The sequence below is a fragment of the Oncorhynchus mykiss genome, chromosome 4, assembly GCF_013265735.2.
Source record: "Oncorhynchus mykiss isolate Arlee chromosome 4, USDA_OmykA_1.1, whole genome shotgun sequence".
In the NCBI taxonomy this organism is placed as follows: domain Eukaryota; kingdom Metazoa; phylum Chordata; class Actinopteri; order Salmoniformes; family Salmonidae; genus Oncorhynchus; species Oncorhynchus mykiss.
The window spans coordinates 17,888,543-17,907,333 of NC_048568.1; the positions used below are offsets into that span (position 1 = coordinate 17,888,543).

Genomic DNA, 18,791 nt, shown 5'->3' on the forward strand with positions numbered 1-18,791 from the left:
AAATAAACATGTAATTATCACCTCTGGTTGAATTGAAATAAGAAACAAACCACTCATTTGTCAACCAATTGTATTGAACATACCAATTCCCCAAAATCTCCAGATGTCATTCCTTCAAGTTTAAAACTTCAAGATGGGACATATTGCTCACTTAAAAATCCACATTTGAGCTTTAATAAACATAGCTAATTCACCCAGTGCTAAAATAAAATAAAAAAATCCCAGCAATTCAGCACAATCATTGATATGGAAACATTATTAAACAGTAGTTCTGCCAAAAAAAGACAATTAAGCAGTGGTCCCTGTTGTTGTAGTGATCCTCTGGAGCTCATTCAATAAGGACCCATGCAGGCAATGCATATTCTATCCTGTCATTAACAGTAAAATGGTAAGTGGGGAACATAAACTGAAAACCAAAGCTTGTCCTGAAATGAGGTTCTTCAGAGCAATTGAACAAAATCCCCAAAATAAATCCCTGAACGTTTGTTCTAATGTTGTGTCTATAAGACCATGGTCAAATTATTCAAACATTTACCAAAAAAAAGAAAAGCAACAATGAAAATCACAGAGGTCTCAAAATAAACCCAGAGGAACGATATCATGGCACAATGTGTTCTTTTCCCAAAACAAGTTGGACACAACCTGAAACCAACCCTTCCTCGTGCCCTTTTTGGGTCAAGATAAAAACAATTCCAGAAAATGGCAATGGCACAGAGCAACACTGTCCAATATCAACAAGACTAAATAAAAGGATTGCTTCACTTTTCTAAATGTTCAAGTATCCCAAGTGGAACTGCATAGCCCTGAAGTTAAGTTTACATCTTAGAATCTCATCCCACACTTTCTCTGCTTAGACTGAATAGCTGTGAGGGTTGTTAAAAACAGAATTGTGGCAATCACAATCGAGAGATTACCTATCATTCAAATGAATGTAATTAGTTACATTTCATAGCTTTTACATACTAGACACTAGGGTTTTGCTGGTATTGCATACATAGGGCCATACCTGAACAACATGTAGTTGCTCTGAATTATTTTTAGACAGACATTGTGCTTTGGGGGTTGAGCTTGGCCAGAGACTATGAGCAGACAGACAGGCCCTTGTTCTCATCAGAAGAAGTGGTGTTAGGACTTCTTTGGACAGTGCGATGTGGAGTCCGTGTTGAGGACCTCAATCATGGTTCTAGTCGTTGGGAAGGTTCCTGCTACTGACGGAAGACTCTGGTACCACACTGGTAGGCTAAGAGAATAAATATTTAAAAAATAAACATATACACAGTACCAGTCAAAGGTTTGGACATTCAAGGGTTTTTCTTATTTTCTACGTTCAGAATAATAGTGAAGACTATGAAATAACACATATGGAATCATGTAGTAAGCAAAAAAAGTTAATAAATCTAAATATATTTCAGATTCTTCAAAGTAGCCATCCTTTGCCTTGACAGCTTTGCATTCTCTCAACCAGCTTCATTAGGCAGTTAGCAGGAATTTGTTTCAATTAACAGGTGTGCCTTGTTAAAAAAGTGTGTCATGTGTTTGAGCCAATCAGTTGTGTTGTGACAAGGTAGGGGTGGTATACAGAAGATAGCCCTATTTGGTAAAATACCAAGTCCATATTATGGCAAGAACAGCTCAAATAAGCAAAGAGAACAGTCCACCATTGCGTTAAGACATGAAGGTTAGTCAATGTGGACCATTTCAAGAACTTTGAAAGTTTCTTCAAGTGCAGATGCAAAAACCATCAAGCAGTATGATGAAACTGGCTCTCATGAGGACCACCACAGGAATGGAAGACCCAGAGTTACCTCTACTGCAGAGGATAAGTTCATTAGAGTTAACTGCACCTCAAATTGCAGCCCAAATAAATGCTTCAGAGTTCAAGTAACAGACACATCTCAACATCAACTGTTCAGAGGAGACTGTGGGAATCAGGCCTTCATGATTGAATTGCTGCAAAGAAACCACTACAAAAGGATACCAATAATAAGAATTGCTTGGGCCAAGAAACATGAGCAATGGACAGTAGACCGGTGGAAATCTGTCCTTTGAGTCCAAACGAGTCCAAATTTGAGATTTTTGGTTCAAACCCCTGTGTCTTTGTGAAATGGAGAGTAGGTGAATGGATGATTTCCGCATGTGTGGTTCCCACCGTGAAGCATGGTGGTGGTGCGATGGTGCTTTGCTGGTGACACAGTCTGATTTATTTAGAATTCCAGCATGGCAACCACAGCATTCTGCAGTGATACGACATCCCATCTGGTTTGAGCTTAGTGGGACTATCAGTGGGACAATGACCCAACACACCTCCAGGCTGTGTAAGGGCTATTTGACCAAGAAGAAGAGTGATAGAGTGCTGCATCAGATTTTTATTTATTTAACTAGGCAAGTCAGTTAAGACTAAATCCCTATTTACAATAACGGCCTACCGGGGAACAATGGGTTAACTGCCTTAACTGTTCAGGGGCAGAACAACATATTTTTTTACTTTGACAGTTTGGGAATTTTATCCAGCAACCTTTCGGTTACTGGCCCAATGCTCTAACCACTAGGCTACCTGCCGCCCCCAGATGACCTGGCCTCCACAATCCCCCAACCTCAACCCAATTGAGATGGTTTGAGATGAGTTGGACCGCAGAGTGAAGGAAAAGCACCAAACAAGTGCTCAGTATATGTGGGAACTCCTTCAAGACTGTTGGAAAAGCATTCATTATGAAGCTGGTTGAGAGAATGCCAAGAGAGTGCAAAGCTGTCATCAAGGCAAAGGGTGGCTACTTTGAAGAATCTAAAACATAACATATATTTTGATTTGTTTAACACTTTGTTAGTGACTACATGATTCCATAGTTTTGATATATTCACTATTATTCTACAAAGTGGAAAATAGTCAAAATAAAGAAAATGAGTAGGTGTCTCCAAACTTTTGACTGGTACTGTATATGGTTATCAATACACATAGAAATAAATAATTGGCCAACTTATGTGTTTAAAGGTGATGCAAGTGGACATGCCGAGCTACTCACCTCTTTAAATTCATCCAGTTTTTTGCTGTTTTACTAAAGCTGTCAGGACTGTGTGTTGTCATGGCTTCAAAATCAACCAACTGGAGGAATACATTTAAAAAATAAAAAATAAAAACAAGGAAAATGCTTAAAAACAGGCTCATTGATAACTACATATAGTATACATTATTATGAATAACACATTTTCCACCACTGGAAAATGTAATGTATTATATTGACGTGGTGTAAAGTAGAGCAAAACTATTCAGCAATATTACCTTCCCTTTGGGGATTCTGCCTATCACCTCCTTTCCACTGGCCATCAGTGCTCCCATGACAACAGAGTATGCCACAACACTGTAAAGGGAAACGGGGACAATATAGAGAAATTAGACAGATTTCATAACTAAAAAAACATTCACAAAGTAAAATCACAATTCAGACCGAACCAAACTGAAAACTGTGTCGTTACATCATGTCTTGATGGTCACAGCAGAAAAAAATGACTTGGATAACACCTTACCTAGAACCTCTGGAGAGGGGCATGAGATTACAGAAGTAGTAAACCAGGGAGAGAATTAAATTACACACTGCATCTGCATCCTGAAAGAGAGAAAACAAAACCAATTCATACTACAGGGTCCACGTAGAGGTAATATCATTATACAACAATGGGAAACTGATACTGCATGTGGGCCGTCATGATTAAGTCATGTCTGAAGTTTGTTAACTGAATTTTAACTTGGGAGGGATCTACTAAGTCCAATAAGGAACGGAATAATGGACAAGGTTAGGTAGCCTCGTGCAAAACTGTCCGCTCCCAATTTTTCAGGGGTAGAGAGTGAATCTATCAACACGACAAAAGGACAGTTTTGGATTTACATCAGATAGTAGAGCAACATTATGGATCAGATTGTTGAGATGGCAATTCATTTCACAACTGGAAGCCAACACTGACAGTCAGACAAAAGAAAACAGAGGCAATGGAAAACAAGTGACAGAGAGAGAGCATACCCCAAGTTCAGTGGACAGCATGAGAGCCTTGCCCTTGGCAGTCAGGTCTTTATAGATGGACTCAATCTCAGACTGGTACTGCTGAGTGCGTTCCTCTGTGGTCTGGGTCTCCACTGAGAACAGCATGTTGCCCACTCTAAGGCCACACAAATACACACCGTCTGAACAAACACTGTGGTCTGTAACATGGTCCATACAACCGCCGTGGTGCTGTACATCAACATTCATCAAGGGACAGACAACAAGGTGCACTTTAGTGAAAGCTACAGGGTTAGAGCTGAGAAGAAGCTGAATCATAGTATTTCAAGCCTTGCATTCCAAGGTGTCTTAGAAAGCTTGAGCTGAATGGCAAAGAATTCATATCGGTTCAAATGATTTAACTAGGCAAGTCAGTTACAATGATGGCCTACATCATAGGGGCTAGGCTGTTTATACACTGCTCAAAAAAATAAAGGGAACACTTAAACAACACATTGTAACTCCAAGTCAATCACACTTCTGTGAAATCAAACTGTCCACTTAGGAAGCAACACTGATTGACAATAATTTTCACATGCTGTTGTGCAAATGGAATCGACAACAGGTGGAAATGATAGGCAATTAGCAAGACACCCCCAATAAAGGAGTGGTTCTGCAGGTGGTGACCACAGACCACTTCTCAGTTCCTATGCTTCCTGGCTGATGTTTTGGTCACTTTTGAATGCTGGCGGTGCTTTCACTCTAGTGGTAGCATGAGACGGAGTCTACAACCCACACAAGTGGCTCAGGTAGTGCAGCTCATCCAGGATGACACATCAATGAGAGCTGTGGCAAGAAGGTTTGCTGTGTCTGTCAGCGTAGTGTCCAGAGCATGGAGGCGCTACCAGGAGACAGGCCAGTACATCAGGAGACATGGAGGAGGCCGTAGGAGGGCAACAACCCAGCAGCAGGACCGCTACCTCCGCCTTTGTGCAAGGAGGAGCAGGAGGAGCACTGCCAGAGCCCTGCAAAATGACTTCCAGCAGGCCACAAATGTGCATGTGTCTGCTCAAACGGTCAGAAACAGACTCCATGAGGGTGGTATGAGGGCCCGACGTCCACAAGTGGGGGTTGTGCTTACAGCCCAACACCGTGCAGGAGGTTTGGCATTTGCCAGAGAACACCAAGATTTGCATATTCGCCACTGGCGCCCTGTGCTCTTCACAGATGAAAGGTTCACACTGAGCACATGTGACAGACGTGACAGAGTCTGGAGACGCCGTAGAGAACGTTCTGCTGCCTGCAACATCCTCCAGCATGACCGGTTTGGCGGTGGGTCAGTCATGATGTGGGGTGGCATTTCTTTGGGGGGCCGCACAGCCCTCCATGTGCTCGCCAGAGGTTGCCTGACTGCCATTAGGTACCGAGATGAGATCCTCAGACCCCTTGTGAGACCATATGCTGGTGCGGTTGGCCCTGGGTTCCTCCTAATGCAAGACAAGGCTAGACCTCATGTGGCTGGAGTGTGCCAGCAGTTCCTGCAAGAGGAAGGCATTGATGCTATGGACTGGCCTGCCCGTTCCCCAGACCTGAATCCAATTGAGCACATCTGGGACATCATGTCTCGCTCCATCCACCAACGCCACGTTGCACCACAGACTGTCCAGGAGTTGGCGGATGCTTTAGTCCAGGTCTGGGAGGAGATCCCTCAGGAGACCATCCGCCACCTCATCAGGAGCATGCCCAGGCGTTGTAAGGAGGTCATACAGGCACGTGGAGGCCACACACACTACTGAGCCTCATTTTGACTTGTTTTAAGGACATTACATCAAAGTTGGATCAGCCTGTAGTGTGGTTTTCCACTTTCATTTTGAGTGTGACTCCAAATCCAGACCTCCATGGGTTGATACATTTGATTTCCATTGATAATTTGTGTGTGATTTTGTTGTCAGCACATTCAACTATGTAAAGAAAAAAGTATTTAATAAGAATATTTCATCCATTCAGATCTAGGGTGTGTTATTTTAGTGTTCCCTTTATTTTTTTTGCAGTGTATTTCATTTCTCAAGCGCAACCATTTATTTTTTTGATGATGTTCCACACTTGAGGAATCCTATACAATATGTTTCTCACTGCAGCTCTTGCCTCTTGCAGTTTGTGTTTTTGTTCTGCAACCCCAAATGGACTGATTGTCTGGTTCTTTCCCATCACGGGGCTTTTTGGGAAAGGTAGATTTCATTTCCCTGTTCAACATGGTTTTAGCAAGGAAAGGATTAGTTGTTTCTACTACATAATGTAACTGGAATGCAATGTCAACAAACAGACCTAGAACATTTGTTAAAAAGTTCCCAGACAGAAACATCTGAGCTGTGAATTCAAATGAACAAAAATGTTATTCATTGAAGCACAGGTAACTGCCAAAATAAAGGAAACACCAACATAAAGCGTCTACATAGAGCGTTGGGCCACCACGAGCCGGTGAACAGCTTCACAGCACCTCGGCATAGATTCTACAAGTGTCTGGACCTCTATTGGAGGGACGCGACACCATTCTTCGACAAGGAATTCCATCATTTGGCGTTTTGTTGATGGTGGTGGAAAACGCTGTCTCGGGCTCCACTCCAGAATCTCCCATTAATGTTCAATTGGGTTGAGATCTGGTGACTGAAACGGCCATGGATTATGGTCTACATCATTTACATGCTTGTCTAACCATTCAGCGACCACTCGTGCCCTGTGGATGGGGGCATTGTCATCCATAGTCATGGTAGCCAAAATAATGACCTGACAAGCATTTTTATACATGACCTTAATCATGTTAATTGCTTAATTAACTCAGGAACCACAGCTGTGTGGAACCACCGGCTTTCAATATACTTTGTATCCCTCATTTACTCAAGTGTTTCCATTATGTTGGCAGTTACATGTATTTAACTGCTTTCAACTAACCCAAGTTGACATACCAAACCCTGACATTTTCACACAATAAATGATGTTCCATGATGGGAAAAATTCTCAAATTTCCATTTGATTGGAAAATCTTAGGTAAACCACTGATGGAGGTAGACTATAATGTCAAGAGCTCAGTTCTTTATTCATGTATTAGAACCAAATAAACTGACCTGTCTCCTGTTATGGTGATTGTGAAGCCGTCATATTCTTTGCCAGGGTCTTTTAGACTGGGCACCTTGGAGTTAACTGTGAAGCCATCTCTCGTTTTACTGTTAAACTGCTTCAGGATAGAAATGCAAAACAGCAGCAAATCAGACATTCTATCAGCGTTGAAACACAAGCCAAGTTGACCTAGATCTCAACTCTGATCTACATGATATCACACACACACACACACACAACTCAGTAGTTCCTAGATGCTATTCCCATGAATAAGTCAGGCCTCAAACCGAGTCAATATTTTCTTATCAGGGTGTTGTTCCAGGGCTTGACATTCAGGTAAATTTGCCAGTGGCTCACCAGGACAGTGCCAACTGAAAACTACTGACGCAAAAATGAAAAAAATACTGCCCAGAGTCAAGATCTGACAGGAAAGTGAATGATGCTCCCATAATTTCAATAGCAAGTGATTTTATATTTAATTTGCAGGCTGAGCAAGTAGCCGTATACACAGTTCATACTGGCAAGCCAAATTCAAGGACCTACATTTTACATTTCATTGTTGTTAGTATATAGATCCCCGCCCCACCCACAACAAAAAACACATTATACAAAAAAAGTATCATTACCACTTGATGAATATTGCATTTTTAATATCCCTACACAATGTAATTATGCATTGACATTCACATTATGTTTACATTCTAAAATATGTCAGAATAATGTGGGCATTGACTGACTAAATACAGCAATAGATTATCCTGACACAAACACACTAATGAAGTCTGTTCATGTGGTAGCTTTACTCGGTCTTGCCATTTGAGAAGAGTTATTGAGGGGTTATTGCATCATGTTTTAAAACGAGAAAGCAAAATAAAAATGAGTACCCTTTGTAATTGAACGCTTTGTATGGAAAAGCAAGTTGTGGCCAACATTTGACATTGTCTCTCTTGCTCATAATGCTCGGCTTTACCTTATTAACGAAAGCAAACAGACTAGCGCAACACCCGTCAATTGAAACAAACAAAAGCGGCAACATCTCTTAAAAAACGATCAGAATTTAAATCCCGGAAATAAGTATATTGCTACAAGTGTCTGGAAGTATATTCAATGATGCCTTCATTGTGCATCGCAAATATTCAACCAAGACTTTAAACTTCAAAAGCCTTGCCTTAGCGTTTACTGGTGAGCTAGATATCATAACTTACTGTATCACTGTCGGTCTTTGATGAGCTGCTCCACCAAACAACCAGCTGTTTGAGAGCTGCGCACCCTCTCTGCCTGACAAATTATCTAGGCTGTGCAACGCGCATGTGATAAATAATCAACAAACTAACAGCTTCGGGAATTTAGTTTTTTGAATCAATTATATAGCCTAAATTAAAAATAGCATTATTACAACAACAAAATGCGGGCCACTGACGGGTGTTATCGACTGGCCCGGAGGGTTTCCTAAACCCCCCCTGTATGTCTAACCCTGTGTTCTTATTACCTTCATTATGGGGAGAAGGTCTTCCACCGTGTTGACATTTTCCAGTGCTTGTCTGACTTCCAGTAGGCCTCTTGGGTTGTATGCCCTGAGGACAATGCATCAGTAAGTCAACATACAGTGCATTCTGAAAGTATTCAGACCCTTTCCCTTTTTCCACATTTTGTTAAGTTACAGCCTTATTACATACATATTACATTACGTATACATTTGCTTTGTCATTATGGGGTTTTGTGTGTAGATTGATGAGGAAAACAATGGAATCCATTTCAGAATAAGGCTGTAACGTAACTAAATGTGGAAAAAGTCAAGGGGTCTGAATACTTTCTGAATGCACTGTATATCACCGTGTCGAAAATATTTCTCTAATAAACAATCTGTATTTTCTTTAAAAGGCACACCTGTGGTAAACCAATATTCTGTCTTTAATGAAATTGAGTATGTTGTCAAAGTAGGCCAAGTATCTTATGTTGATGATTTGTCCTCTGTGGAAACAAACAAAACAGGAAAACCACATAATGAAAAGGAATATCTAAAAATACAACTTGACTCAACAGTTGTGTGTCAGATTTACACAGCGACTATCTTTGAGACGATTTGATGTCATTCTCCTTTAGGTTACCTGATGAGGTTAATGTGGTTATTGAACCCTCGGCTGAGACTTCTGGCAGGCATCTGGTCCAGCCACAGAACAGGCTGGTCTGGATCAGCGATCCTTCAGAGGGACAGAATACCACAATGACTTGAAACATGTACCAAACCTCAGACTGACAATACAGAAACAGACAGGGTGGTGATTGACACTGCAGATGGCCCATTGTGGTAATAACATTTTGTTTTAAAAAAAGTTACTATAAAACAATCTCACACCCAAGCCTCACCTCCTCCATTTGACGGCAATATCGAACATGTCTCTCCACTGCATCTGCCTGGTTTTGCCGTTGACTCGCACCTTTGAATTGCTCCAGGTGCGCTGCATAGCCTGCATGACCTCCAGGGTCGCTAGGCCCATGGCTATTGAGGTGAAACACAGCACATATTCAATTTCAGAACTTGGAAATATACTGTTATGGAGCTACTGGATTAAAGCCATAGGATGGGGTGAGACAATATGTATTCTAGAAAGACCAACATGTACAATAGTTTGTTAGGTTGAAATGAGTTCCAGCATGCACATTGTTTTTAACAAAGGACATGTTGTTCAGGGCTGATAGTCATATTGAAACTGACAGAATTACTTAATCTGATTTCAGCCATGTACAACAAATTTGAGGCTGAACTCAAATGTGCTCAGGATCTCACCCACCTCTGTGTATTCTGCGATTGGGAAGAAATCCTGGTGTGTCGTATTGCATAAGGGCACCAAGGTGATCAGCAGCGCAAATGAGCTTCTGAACTTCAATGTTGTAGCTTTCAAAGTTCTGAGGTAGAACATCCCTACAACGGCAAGGCACGAAAAAAGATCAGTTGGGCAGGTTACAAATGGGTTGAATAGCACAAACACTCAGTAGGTCAAATTCATCTACTGTAAATGAGCCTGCTCCATTACCCATCAGTTAGCCGATACTATTAGCCTATTATACTACCTATACCTGGCAGAAAATACTGAACTATGTTCAGTCAGCAGCAGGTGCTATCCTTTTAAACTCACTTAATATGAGGCTGCAGTCCTGGCTGCTCCTCATAGTCCTCTATAAGGAAAGGAAGGTGTTTTGCCCAGTGGTTTTTGAAGTTCCCTGGAAGATCCTGATCAACATTGTATTCTGCCACAGGTTTGTCGAGATGTGAGTGCAAGTAGCGAGAGTATTCTGTGGGGGGGAAATTACATGAGGAAAATTCTAACCATATCTCCATAGGCAAGAAATGATCAAAGACACAACATTCCGCTCCAGGTTGAAATGTTAGTTCAGAGGTCACTATAGCTGGCTAAACTCCTCGGTGAAGGAAGTTTCTGATGAACTCCACCAAAGGAGTGGAGCTGAGACCAGGCTTTGTGGAATTCAACTTAGGCGACATCGACTCGCTCAAGGTCAATACTTACATTTCAATTATGAAATGCTTACCTTGTACCCATGTTTGTCCTCCGTAGTTGCGTGCCTTTCTTAGTTTGCTGAAATCCACTGTTTCAATAAACAATCAAATACAACCGCCGACTGTTTGCTCACTGCTGTTGCTCTAAAATGGCAACTCAGCGCAAATGCGGTAATTGAATCTCAACAAGGAAACAGTCGGTGGCTGTATTTGATTAACGTTTACAGAAAAAGCATGAATTTCAGCAAAGAAAGGCACGCAACTACAGAGGACAAACATAGATAGTACATAGTAAGAATTTCATATTTTTTTTTTATATATATTTTTTTTTTAAGAATTGACCTTGGGTGACCTTTTAGCTGAGCTGAATTCCAGAAAGCCTGGTCTCTTCTCCACTCCGTTGGTGAAGTTCATCAGAAACTTCCTTCACTGTGGAGTTTAGTCAGCTAAGGTCCCTAATGCTACGCTCACCTCGGAGGTATTTCACTTTGAGATATTCCGAGCTTGCCTTCTGGCCCAGCAGAGGGTCATTCAACATGACTTTAGTCTGAGCCTTGATGCCTTCATAGAACTGACCCATGGACACGTGGCTCAAACCCTTCATGTACTGACATACCTCATTGTAGGGCTCCAACTGTAGACACCTCTGAAAAACACAACACGGAGGTGTTACACATCAAGTCCAATGACACACATACAGTGCCTTGCGAAAGTATTCGGCCCCCTTGAACTTTGCGACCTTTTGCCACATTTCAGGCTTCAAACATAAAGATATAAAACTGTATTTTTTTGTGAAGAATCAACAACAAGTGGGACACAATCATGAAGTGGAACGACATTTATTGGATATTTCAAACTTTTTTAACAAATCAAAAACTGAAAAATTGGGCGTGCAAAATTATTCAGCCCCTTTACTTTCAGTGCAGCAAACTCTCTCCAGAAGTTCAGTGAGGATCTCTGAATGATCCAATGTTGACCTAAATGACTAATGATGATAAATACAATCCACCTGTGTGTAATCAAGTCTCCGTATAAATGCACCTGCACTGTGATAGTCTCAGAGGTCCGTTAAAAGCGCAGAGAGCATCATGAAGAACAAGGAACACACCAGGCAGGTCCGAGATACTGTTGTGAAGAAGTTTAAAGCCGGATTTGGATACAAAAAGATTTCCCAAGCTTTAAACATCCCAAGGAGCACTGTGCAAGCGATAATATTGAAATGGAAGGAGTGTCAGACCACTGCAAATCTACCAAGACCTGGCCGTCCCTCTAAACTTTCAGCTCATACAAGGAGAAGACTGATCAGAGATGCAGCCAAGAGGCCCATGATCACTCTGGATGAACTGCAGAGATCTACAGCTGAGGTGGGAGACTCTGTCCATAGGACAACAATCAGTTGTATATTGCACAAATCTGGCCTTTATGGAAGAGTGGCAAGAAAGCCATTTCTTAAAGATATCCATAAAAAGTGTTGTTTAAAGTTTGCCACAAGCCACCTGGGAGACACACCAAACATGTGGAAGAAGGTGCTCTGGTCAGATGAAACCAAAATTGAACTTTTTGGCAACAATGCAAAATGTTATGTTTGGCGTAAAAGCAACACAGCTGAACACACCATCCCCACTGTCAAACATGGTGGTGGCAGCATCATGGTTTGGGCCTGCTTTTCTTCAGCAGGGACAGGGAAGATGGTTAAAATTGATGGGAAGATGGATGGATCCAAATACAGGACCATTCTGGAAGAAAACCTGATGGAGTCTGCAAAAGACCTGAGACTGGGACGGAGATTTGTCTTCCAACAAGACAATGATCCAAAACATAAAGCAAAATCTACAATGGAATGGTTCAAAAATAAACATATCCAGGTGTTAGAATGGCCAAGTCAAAGTCCAGACCTGAATCCAATCGAGAATCTGTGGAAAGAACTGAAAACTGCTGTTCACAAATGCTCTCCATCCAACCTCACTGAGCTCGAGCTGTTTTGCAAGGAGGAATGGGAAAAAATTTCAGTCTCTCGATGTGCAAAACTGATAGAGACATACCCCAAGCGACTTACAGCTGTAATTGCAGCAAAAGGTGGCGCTACAAAGTATTAACTTAAGGGGGATTAATAATTTTGCACGCCCAATTTTTCAGTTTTTGATTTGTTAAAAAAGTTTGAAATATCCAATAAATGTCGTTCCATTTCATGATTGTGTCCCACTTGTTGCTGAATCTTCACAAAAAAATACAGTTTTATATCTTTATGTTTGAAGCCTGAAATGTGGCAAAATGTCGCAAAGTTCAAGGGGGCCGAATACTTTCGCAAGGCACTGTAGGTGTAAGAATAAAAAAACGGAGGGAGGGAACCTCAAATTAACTCTGACTCAAAGTGGATGTCACTGCAGTCACTTAACCTTTCGGTGTTGACTGTGTTAACAGCCTGAGGCTAACAGCTCTAGCCTAGTGAGTCATGACCCCACCAAAACACATTCTCCACAGGCAGCCTGGGAAGCATATGACAAAGTCATGCAAGGTGATGTAACAGTAACCGTCATAGTAACGCGTGAGGCCTACTGAGTCGCCACAGCGGGGCTACTGATGGGACAGTAGGCAAATAGGCAGGGCGTTTACACTGCCAAATGCTATCATGGGGACAGAGAGAGGATATGGAATGATGACGACAGTCAAAGTGTGGCCTACAAGTCTGATCAGGGGCATCAGGGGCACGAGTCTGTTCGTTAGACTGCGATGCCATCAACCGCCTGATGCCACAGTGAAAACAAAGCATCAGCAGTATCGCTTGTAACGGCTGGATTGATATTATAAAGGGAGTGGGACAAGTATTGATCCGAGGGGGTTCTCTCTAGGCAGCATGCTTAGAAAAACTGATGCAATTGAGAATCATTTGAATGGCAGGCCAGCCCCACCCTAGCCAGTACTATTGCACATACAGCCCACAGTAAAGCAGTCTGTTATCATGAGGGGAGATGCAGAATAACTAATTCAGCTGTACTGTAATTGGTAGACTGATATCGTGTCCGGAGAAAGAAGCTGTGCGACGCGGCCATTACCTTGAAGTTGCCGACTGCCTCCTGGAGACTGCCATGGTGGTACAGCATCATGCCTCTCAACTGCAGAGACTGGATGTGGTTCTGGTTGAGCATCAGGGCTTTCTGGAAGCTCTCCATAGCTGCCTCAAAGTCTCCAAGCTCCCTACAGACAGGACACAGGGATCACTCACTGCATTGGCCCCATGAGTACTAAGGCCCTGACTTTTTCCTGACCAACGATGTGAACTGACCATGTTGAAACCAAAGCAGGTCATAGAGCCTCCCCACTGTACCTGTAGGCCTGTCCGAGACTTTTGTACGCATCTATGAAGTCAGATTTTAATTTCAGGGCCTCCTTGAATGTTTCGATGGCTTCCTGAATGGGGGACAAGATTGTGTCGTAAACATGCAGTGATTTAACCAAAAAAAACAGGCTACACTGGCAGTACTCAAAGTTGAGCAACTATGATTTTCTACAAAAATGTCTATACCTTTAGCATTCCTCTGTGGAAGAATGTTAGACCTTTGTATAGCATGGCAATGGGCTGATTTTTCTTCAGATCCAAAGACTGTTGAAAATCATCCATAGCTGCCACATAATCCTATTTGGGGAAAAACAAAATCAGAAAACCAACTATGAGAACTTTAAATATCAACACCACCAATCAGAGACCCCATATACAGATCATGGTTTGTCAGTCTGACCTCGGCGATAAAGAGCAGAGTTCCTCTGTGTCTGTAGAGGCGGGCGGAGGGCTGGAGCTGGATGGCTTTGGAGAGATCACTCAGAGCCTCACTGATCCTCCCAAGCGGAGAAAGGATCTGCAAGTATATTATTCAAGTAAAACTTGACACACATGAAATTCAAAAGGTCTAATGGTCTAGTAACTAGACTACTTCAAGGCATAGCGTTAATACAACAGCAGTTGCCTACTGTGTAAGATTTTTTTTTAAAGCATGCTTGATAGAATAACACTGCCCTCACTCATTTGTAACCATTTTGCATGGGGTGACAGAAACTTGCTCCATTTAAAAACAGACATGCAATTCAAACATGATAGTAAACACCAATGAAAACCAATACCCTAACACAAGGTATAACACAAACAGCGGGTTAACCCATGAAGCATTAACAGGCCTAGCATTATCCTCACCTCTGCCCGCTGTTCGTATACCTCAGGGCGGTTGGGCTCCAGAGTGATGACTCGGCTCAACTCGAACAGCGCCAAGTCTGCATTCTTGATGTCCTTCCATAGAAGGAGAAAAGAAGAGAGTCAGTGTGACCCCTATTGGACACACCAGGAAAAAAAGAAGGCCACTCTCAGCCTTCATCAATCACGTCCACTGACAAGCACATATGCTAACTGCTGAGCATTGCAGATTAGATTTTTATTTATGATGTGTCACACTGAAAACATTTGCTGTGAATAAAACTGCTGGTATCAACATTCTGTGAACTAGTATCATGCCGCTGTTATCACTTACCTGCAGACTCTTTTTCCCGTATGCTATCCCTCTCCCATAGATGGCACTGACTACCTCTGGATCCCCCTAGTAGAGGACAACACACACTGATATGTCCTCCATTGCAAACCACACAACATATTCAAAGCAGGGGGAAAAGAGGGGAAGTACTGTAACGTAAACAAGGCAACAGTAAACATGTCGTCCCCCACGAATGATGCAATTAGTGACAACAATTCAAAGCAGACTACACTGACAGTAACAAAATATGTGCCCGTTATAGCGCCATGAATGTTCTCGTCGATATGAATGTTCTTGCATATGTTGTGTCTTGACAGTGTTTGCAACATGTGTACCAAATGTTGTTGCATTATGATTATCTGTGACTGATTTATATGCATTTATGTGCCAGACCACGCCCACGTGAATGTTCATTGGTCAATAGCGGCCATGTTATTTTAGGTACTAGTCTGGAAAATATTGCATTGAGAGACATTTGTCCTTAGATGCCACATGACAAGTTTCATGCAGATTGGTCATTCTTTGCTAGAAGAGTACCGCTTTAAGTGTTTAAAAAATTCAAAATGGTGGAAAAGCCATCATGGCGGGCCATAGAGGTCCCTGGGGAACATTTGTTCCTTGTGAGGAGAGGGACCTACGTACTGAATTTCATGATTTTATCTCAAACGGGGTGAGGGGCGTGACCTTTCAAAGTTTGCATTTTCAATCGCTTGTTATAGCGCCACCATATGGCCAATCAGTGTCATTTATTAAATGCAGGATCTCTACGGCAAGACGCATCATTTACCCAAGTTTAGTCAAAATCGCACCAGTGCTCTCTGAGAGATTGAGTGAGACGAATGGAGACAGATCGACAGTTCGGGGGCTGATGAAGTCTGTACGTCTGTCTCTCTACTATTAATATATTTGTCTAAACAAAAAAAAATGCATTATTCAAAACTGTCAAGAAGGCCAGACCAAGACATGTACAAAGATGAGTGTTGTAATTCATGCATCTATGAATGTTAACCAACCTGTAGTAACAAGGAGAAGTGTTTGATGGCTTCATCGTACAGGCCATTGCCAATAAGAACATATCCTATAGCTGCAATGAAATGAATAATGAGAGTCAAGCAATGTATAGCTAACACTCCACAAACCAAACTCTTTCAGGAATAACTTCTTACCAAGCTCCTCATTTGTGTTGTGGTTGTCCACTGCAAAAGGGAATCGCTTCTGCTCTATAAACAACTTGGCTTGTCTCTGTTTGAACGAAGACAACGGTAGTTATTCCATTACAATGAGTCAGTCAAACAGAAATGCCCAGGCAAAATCACTGAGATCTCAGTGAATTTACTGCATCTCACCAGGATTTTCTCTGCGTTGAGAGAGAAGACAGACTCGCATGGTGGGTTGCTTCCTTCCTCACAGTCTGGGTCCTCCAACTGTAGAATAAAGGACTCTGTAGGGAAATATACAGCATCAGACAACAAAGCACCCAGACTGCTGCCAACTTGGTCATTATGGTGACACACACACATAAACTCAGGTGTGATGTTCGGATGTACCGATCCTGTGCAAGTGTTGTTACACGTGGTCTGCCACTGCGAGGACGATCAGCTGTCTGTCCTGTCTCCCTTTAGCACTGTCTTAGATGTCTCACAGTACGGACATTGCAATTTATTGCCCTGGCCACATCTGCAGTCCTCATGCCTCCTTGCAGCATGCCTAAGGCACATTCACAAAGATGAGCAGGGACCTTGGGCATCTTTCTTTTGGTGTTTTTCAGAGTCAGTAGAAAGGCCTCTTTAGTGTCCTAAGTTTTCATAACTTTGACCTTAATTGCCTACCGTCTGTAAGATGTTAGTGTCTTAACGATCGTTCCACAGGTGCATGTTCATTAATTGTTTATGGTTCATTGAACAAGCATGGGAAACCGTGTTTAAACCCTTTACAATGAAGATCTGTGAAGTTATTTGGATTTTTACAAATTATCTTTGAAGGACAGGGTCCTGAAAAAGGGACAAATCTTTTTTTTGCTGACTTTGTGTGTGTGTGTGTGTGTATATATATATAAAAAACACACACACTAGTTTATTAGGTACAGCCATCTATTAGTGGGTTGGACCCCCTTTTGCCTCCAAAACAGACTGAATTTTTCAGGGCATGGAAATGTTGCTCAATTGGTATCAAGCGACCTAACGCGTGCCAGGAAACATTCCCCACACAATTACACCACCAGCAATAGCCTGTACTGTTGACACCAGGCAGAATGGAACCATGGACTCATGCTGCTTAGGCCAAATCCTGACTCCATCAGCATGTCGCAACAAGAACCGGGATTCGTCGGACCAGGGCATATGTTTTTCCATTCCTCATCTGTCCAGTTTTGGTGATCGCGTGCCCAGGACCTGCTTCTTCTTGTTTTTAGCTGATAGGAGTGAAACCCGGTGTGGTCGTCTACTGCAATAGCCCATACGTGACAAGGGCAGACGAGTTGTGCGTTCCGAGATGCCGATTTTCACACCACTGTCGTACTGTTATTTGCCTGTTTGTGGCCAGCATGTTAGCTTGCTCCATTCTTGGCCATTCTCCTTCAACGGGCCGTTTTCACCCACAGGACTGCCGCCGACTGGATGTTTTTTGTTTGTCACACCATTCGTGGTAAACTCTAGACACTGTCATGCGTGTCATCTGTTTCTGAGATACTGGAACCAGGGCACCTGGCACCGACAATCATAAGTCGCTTAAGTCACTCGTTTTGTCCAGTCTAACATTGAATCAAACAGTAACTCAATGCCTGCTTTATATAGCAAGCCATGGCCACGTGACACTGTAGAAGCGAACCATTTTCGTAAACAAGGTGGTGTACCCAATAAACTGGCCCTGAGTGTATAAGGATCAAACATTGGCAGGCTTCAAGGCTTCTTTCTACCTGCAATGAAGGGACTGCTCATCAAATACTAATCCTTTATTGTTGATTGAGTCATAAAAGCCTCAACAAGTTGTGACACTTCAGTGGGAAACCCATAGGATGATCTCATTCATTCATTCAGCTGGATATTTTTTATTCAATTGCAAAGTAATTTGATTTTCTTTCGCTACAATGCACATTCCAATACATAACCTGTTCCAACAAGACAATGAATGAGTCAGCGGGAGTTTTGAGGTGCGCTCTGGGTTACGTTCACGCTCAGGAAAGGCGTGTACTTGCTGACATCGTGTTAAAAACTTAGATACATAAGGATATCATAGCACTGCATTATTCGGGGAAACTGGGGACCTTGTCGAAGTACTTTCTGTTAGTCTTGAAAGATTAGTTGCGGGGTCTCTGATTCCACCCTGACCTTTACAATCAAATCCTAACCTCTACGAGTTCTCTCTCGCTTGCTATGTAACTTCCTGTTAACGGGTGCGGAAGAATAGATTTGGTTAGTTTAGCTAGCTGAGTTACGAGGACGTGGCAAAACTGTGTTTAAAGACCGCTTACCGCAATCCGTTGTGTATTCCTCCCACTCTGACGGAGAGCTGCAACCATGTTTGTGCAGTTCGCTATTGAAGAAAGTGAGTGTAGAGAGGTATTCCGTGGAAAATATAGCACGGGATAAGTACAGAAGTGAGAGAGCTACCACAACAACACTGCCAGCAGGTGCCATGTTGTGTTTGATGTGTAGGTGAGGAGCGCTGGAGCTT

At 42.4% G+C, this 18,791-nt stretch overlaps 1 protein-coding gene across 4 annotated transcripts; it reads right to left on the reverse strand.

Moving 5' to 3' along the window:
• Positions 1 to 53: 53 nt before the first annotated feature.
• LOC110522223 (tetratricopeptide repeat protein 13) lies at positions 54 to 18,787 on the reverse strand. 4 transcript variants are annotated; one of them, XR_002473272.2, is made up of 23 exons: positions 18,589 to 18,787; positions 16,466 to 16,560; positions 16,286 to 16,361; positions 16,133 to 16,203; positions 15,120 to 15,185; positions 14,789 to 14,881; positions 14,340 to 14,456; positions 14,126 to 14,236; positions 13,928 to 14,010; positions 13,656 to 13,797; positions 11,074 to 11,248; positions 10,223 to 10,379; positions 9,878 to 10,008; positions 9,453 to 9,585; positions 9,194 to 9,286; positions 8,973 to 9,056; positions 8,575 to 8,659; positions 7,094 to 7,200; positions 4,014 to 4,223; positions 3,523 to 3,602; positions 3,278 to 3,356; positions 3,021 to 3,100; positions 54 to 1,240 (listed from the first exon to the last, which is right to left on the reverse strand). XR_002473272.2 is itself a non-coding variant. In XM_021600437.2 (23 exons), the coding sequence occupies exons 1-23, from the start codon at positions 18,752 to 18,754 to the stop codon at positions 1,126 to 1,128; spliced, it is 2,475 nt and encodes an 824-aa protein (XP_021456112.1). In that variant the 5' UTR covers positions 18,755 to 18,787; the 3' UTR covers positions 54 to 1,125. The 4 variants fall into 4 exon arrangements, 2 of the variants coding, with proteins under 2 accessions (XP_021456112.1, XP_021456111.1); XM_021600437.2 differs by having other exon boundaries at positions 4,014 to 4,149; XM_021600436.2 differs by having other exon boundaries at positions 4,014 to 4,149; positions 7,094 to 7,203.
• Positions 18,788 to 18,791: the final 4 nt, after the last annotated feature.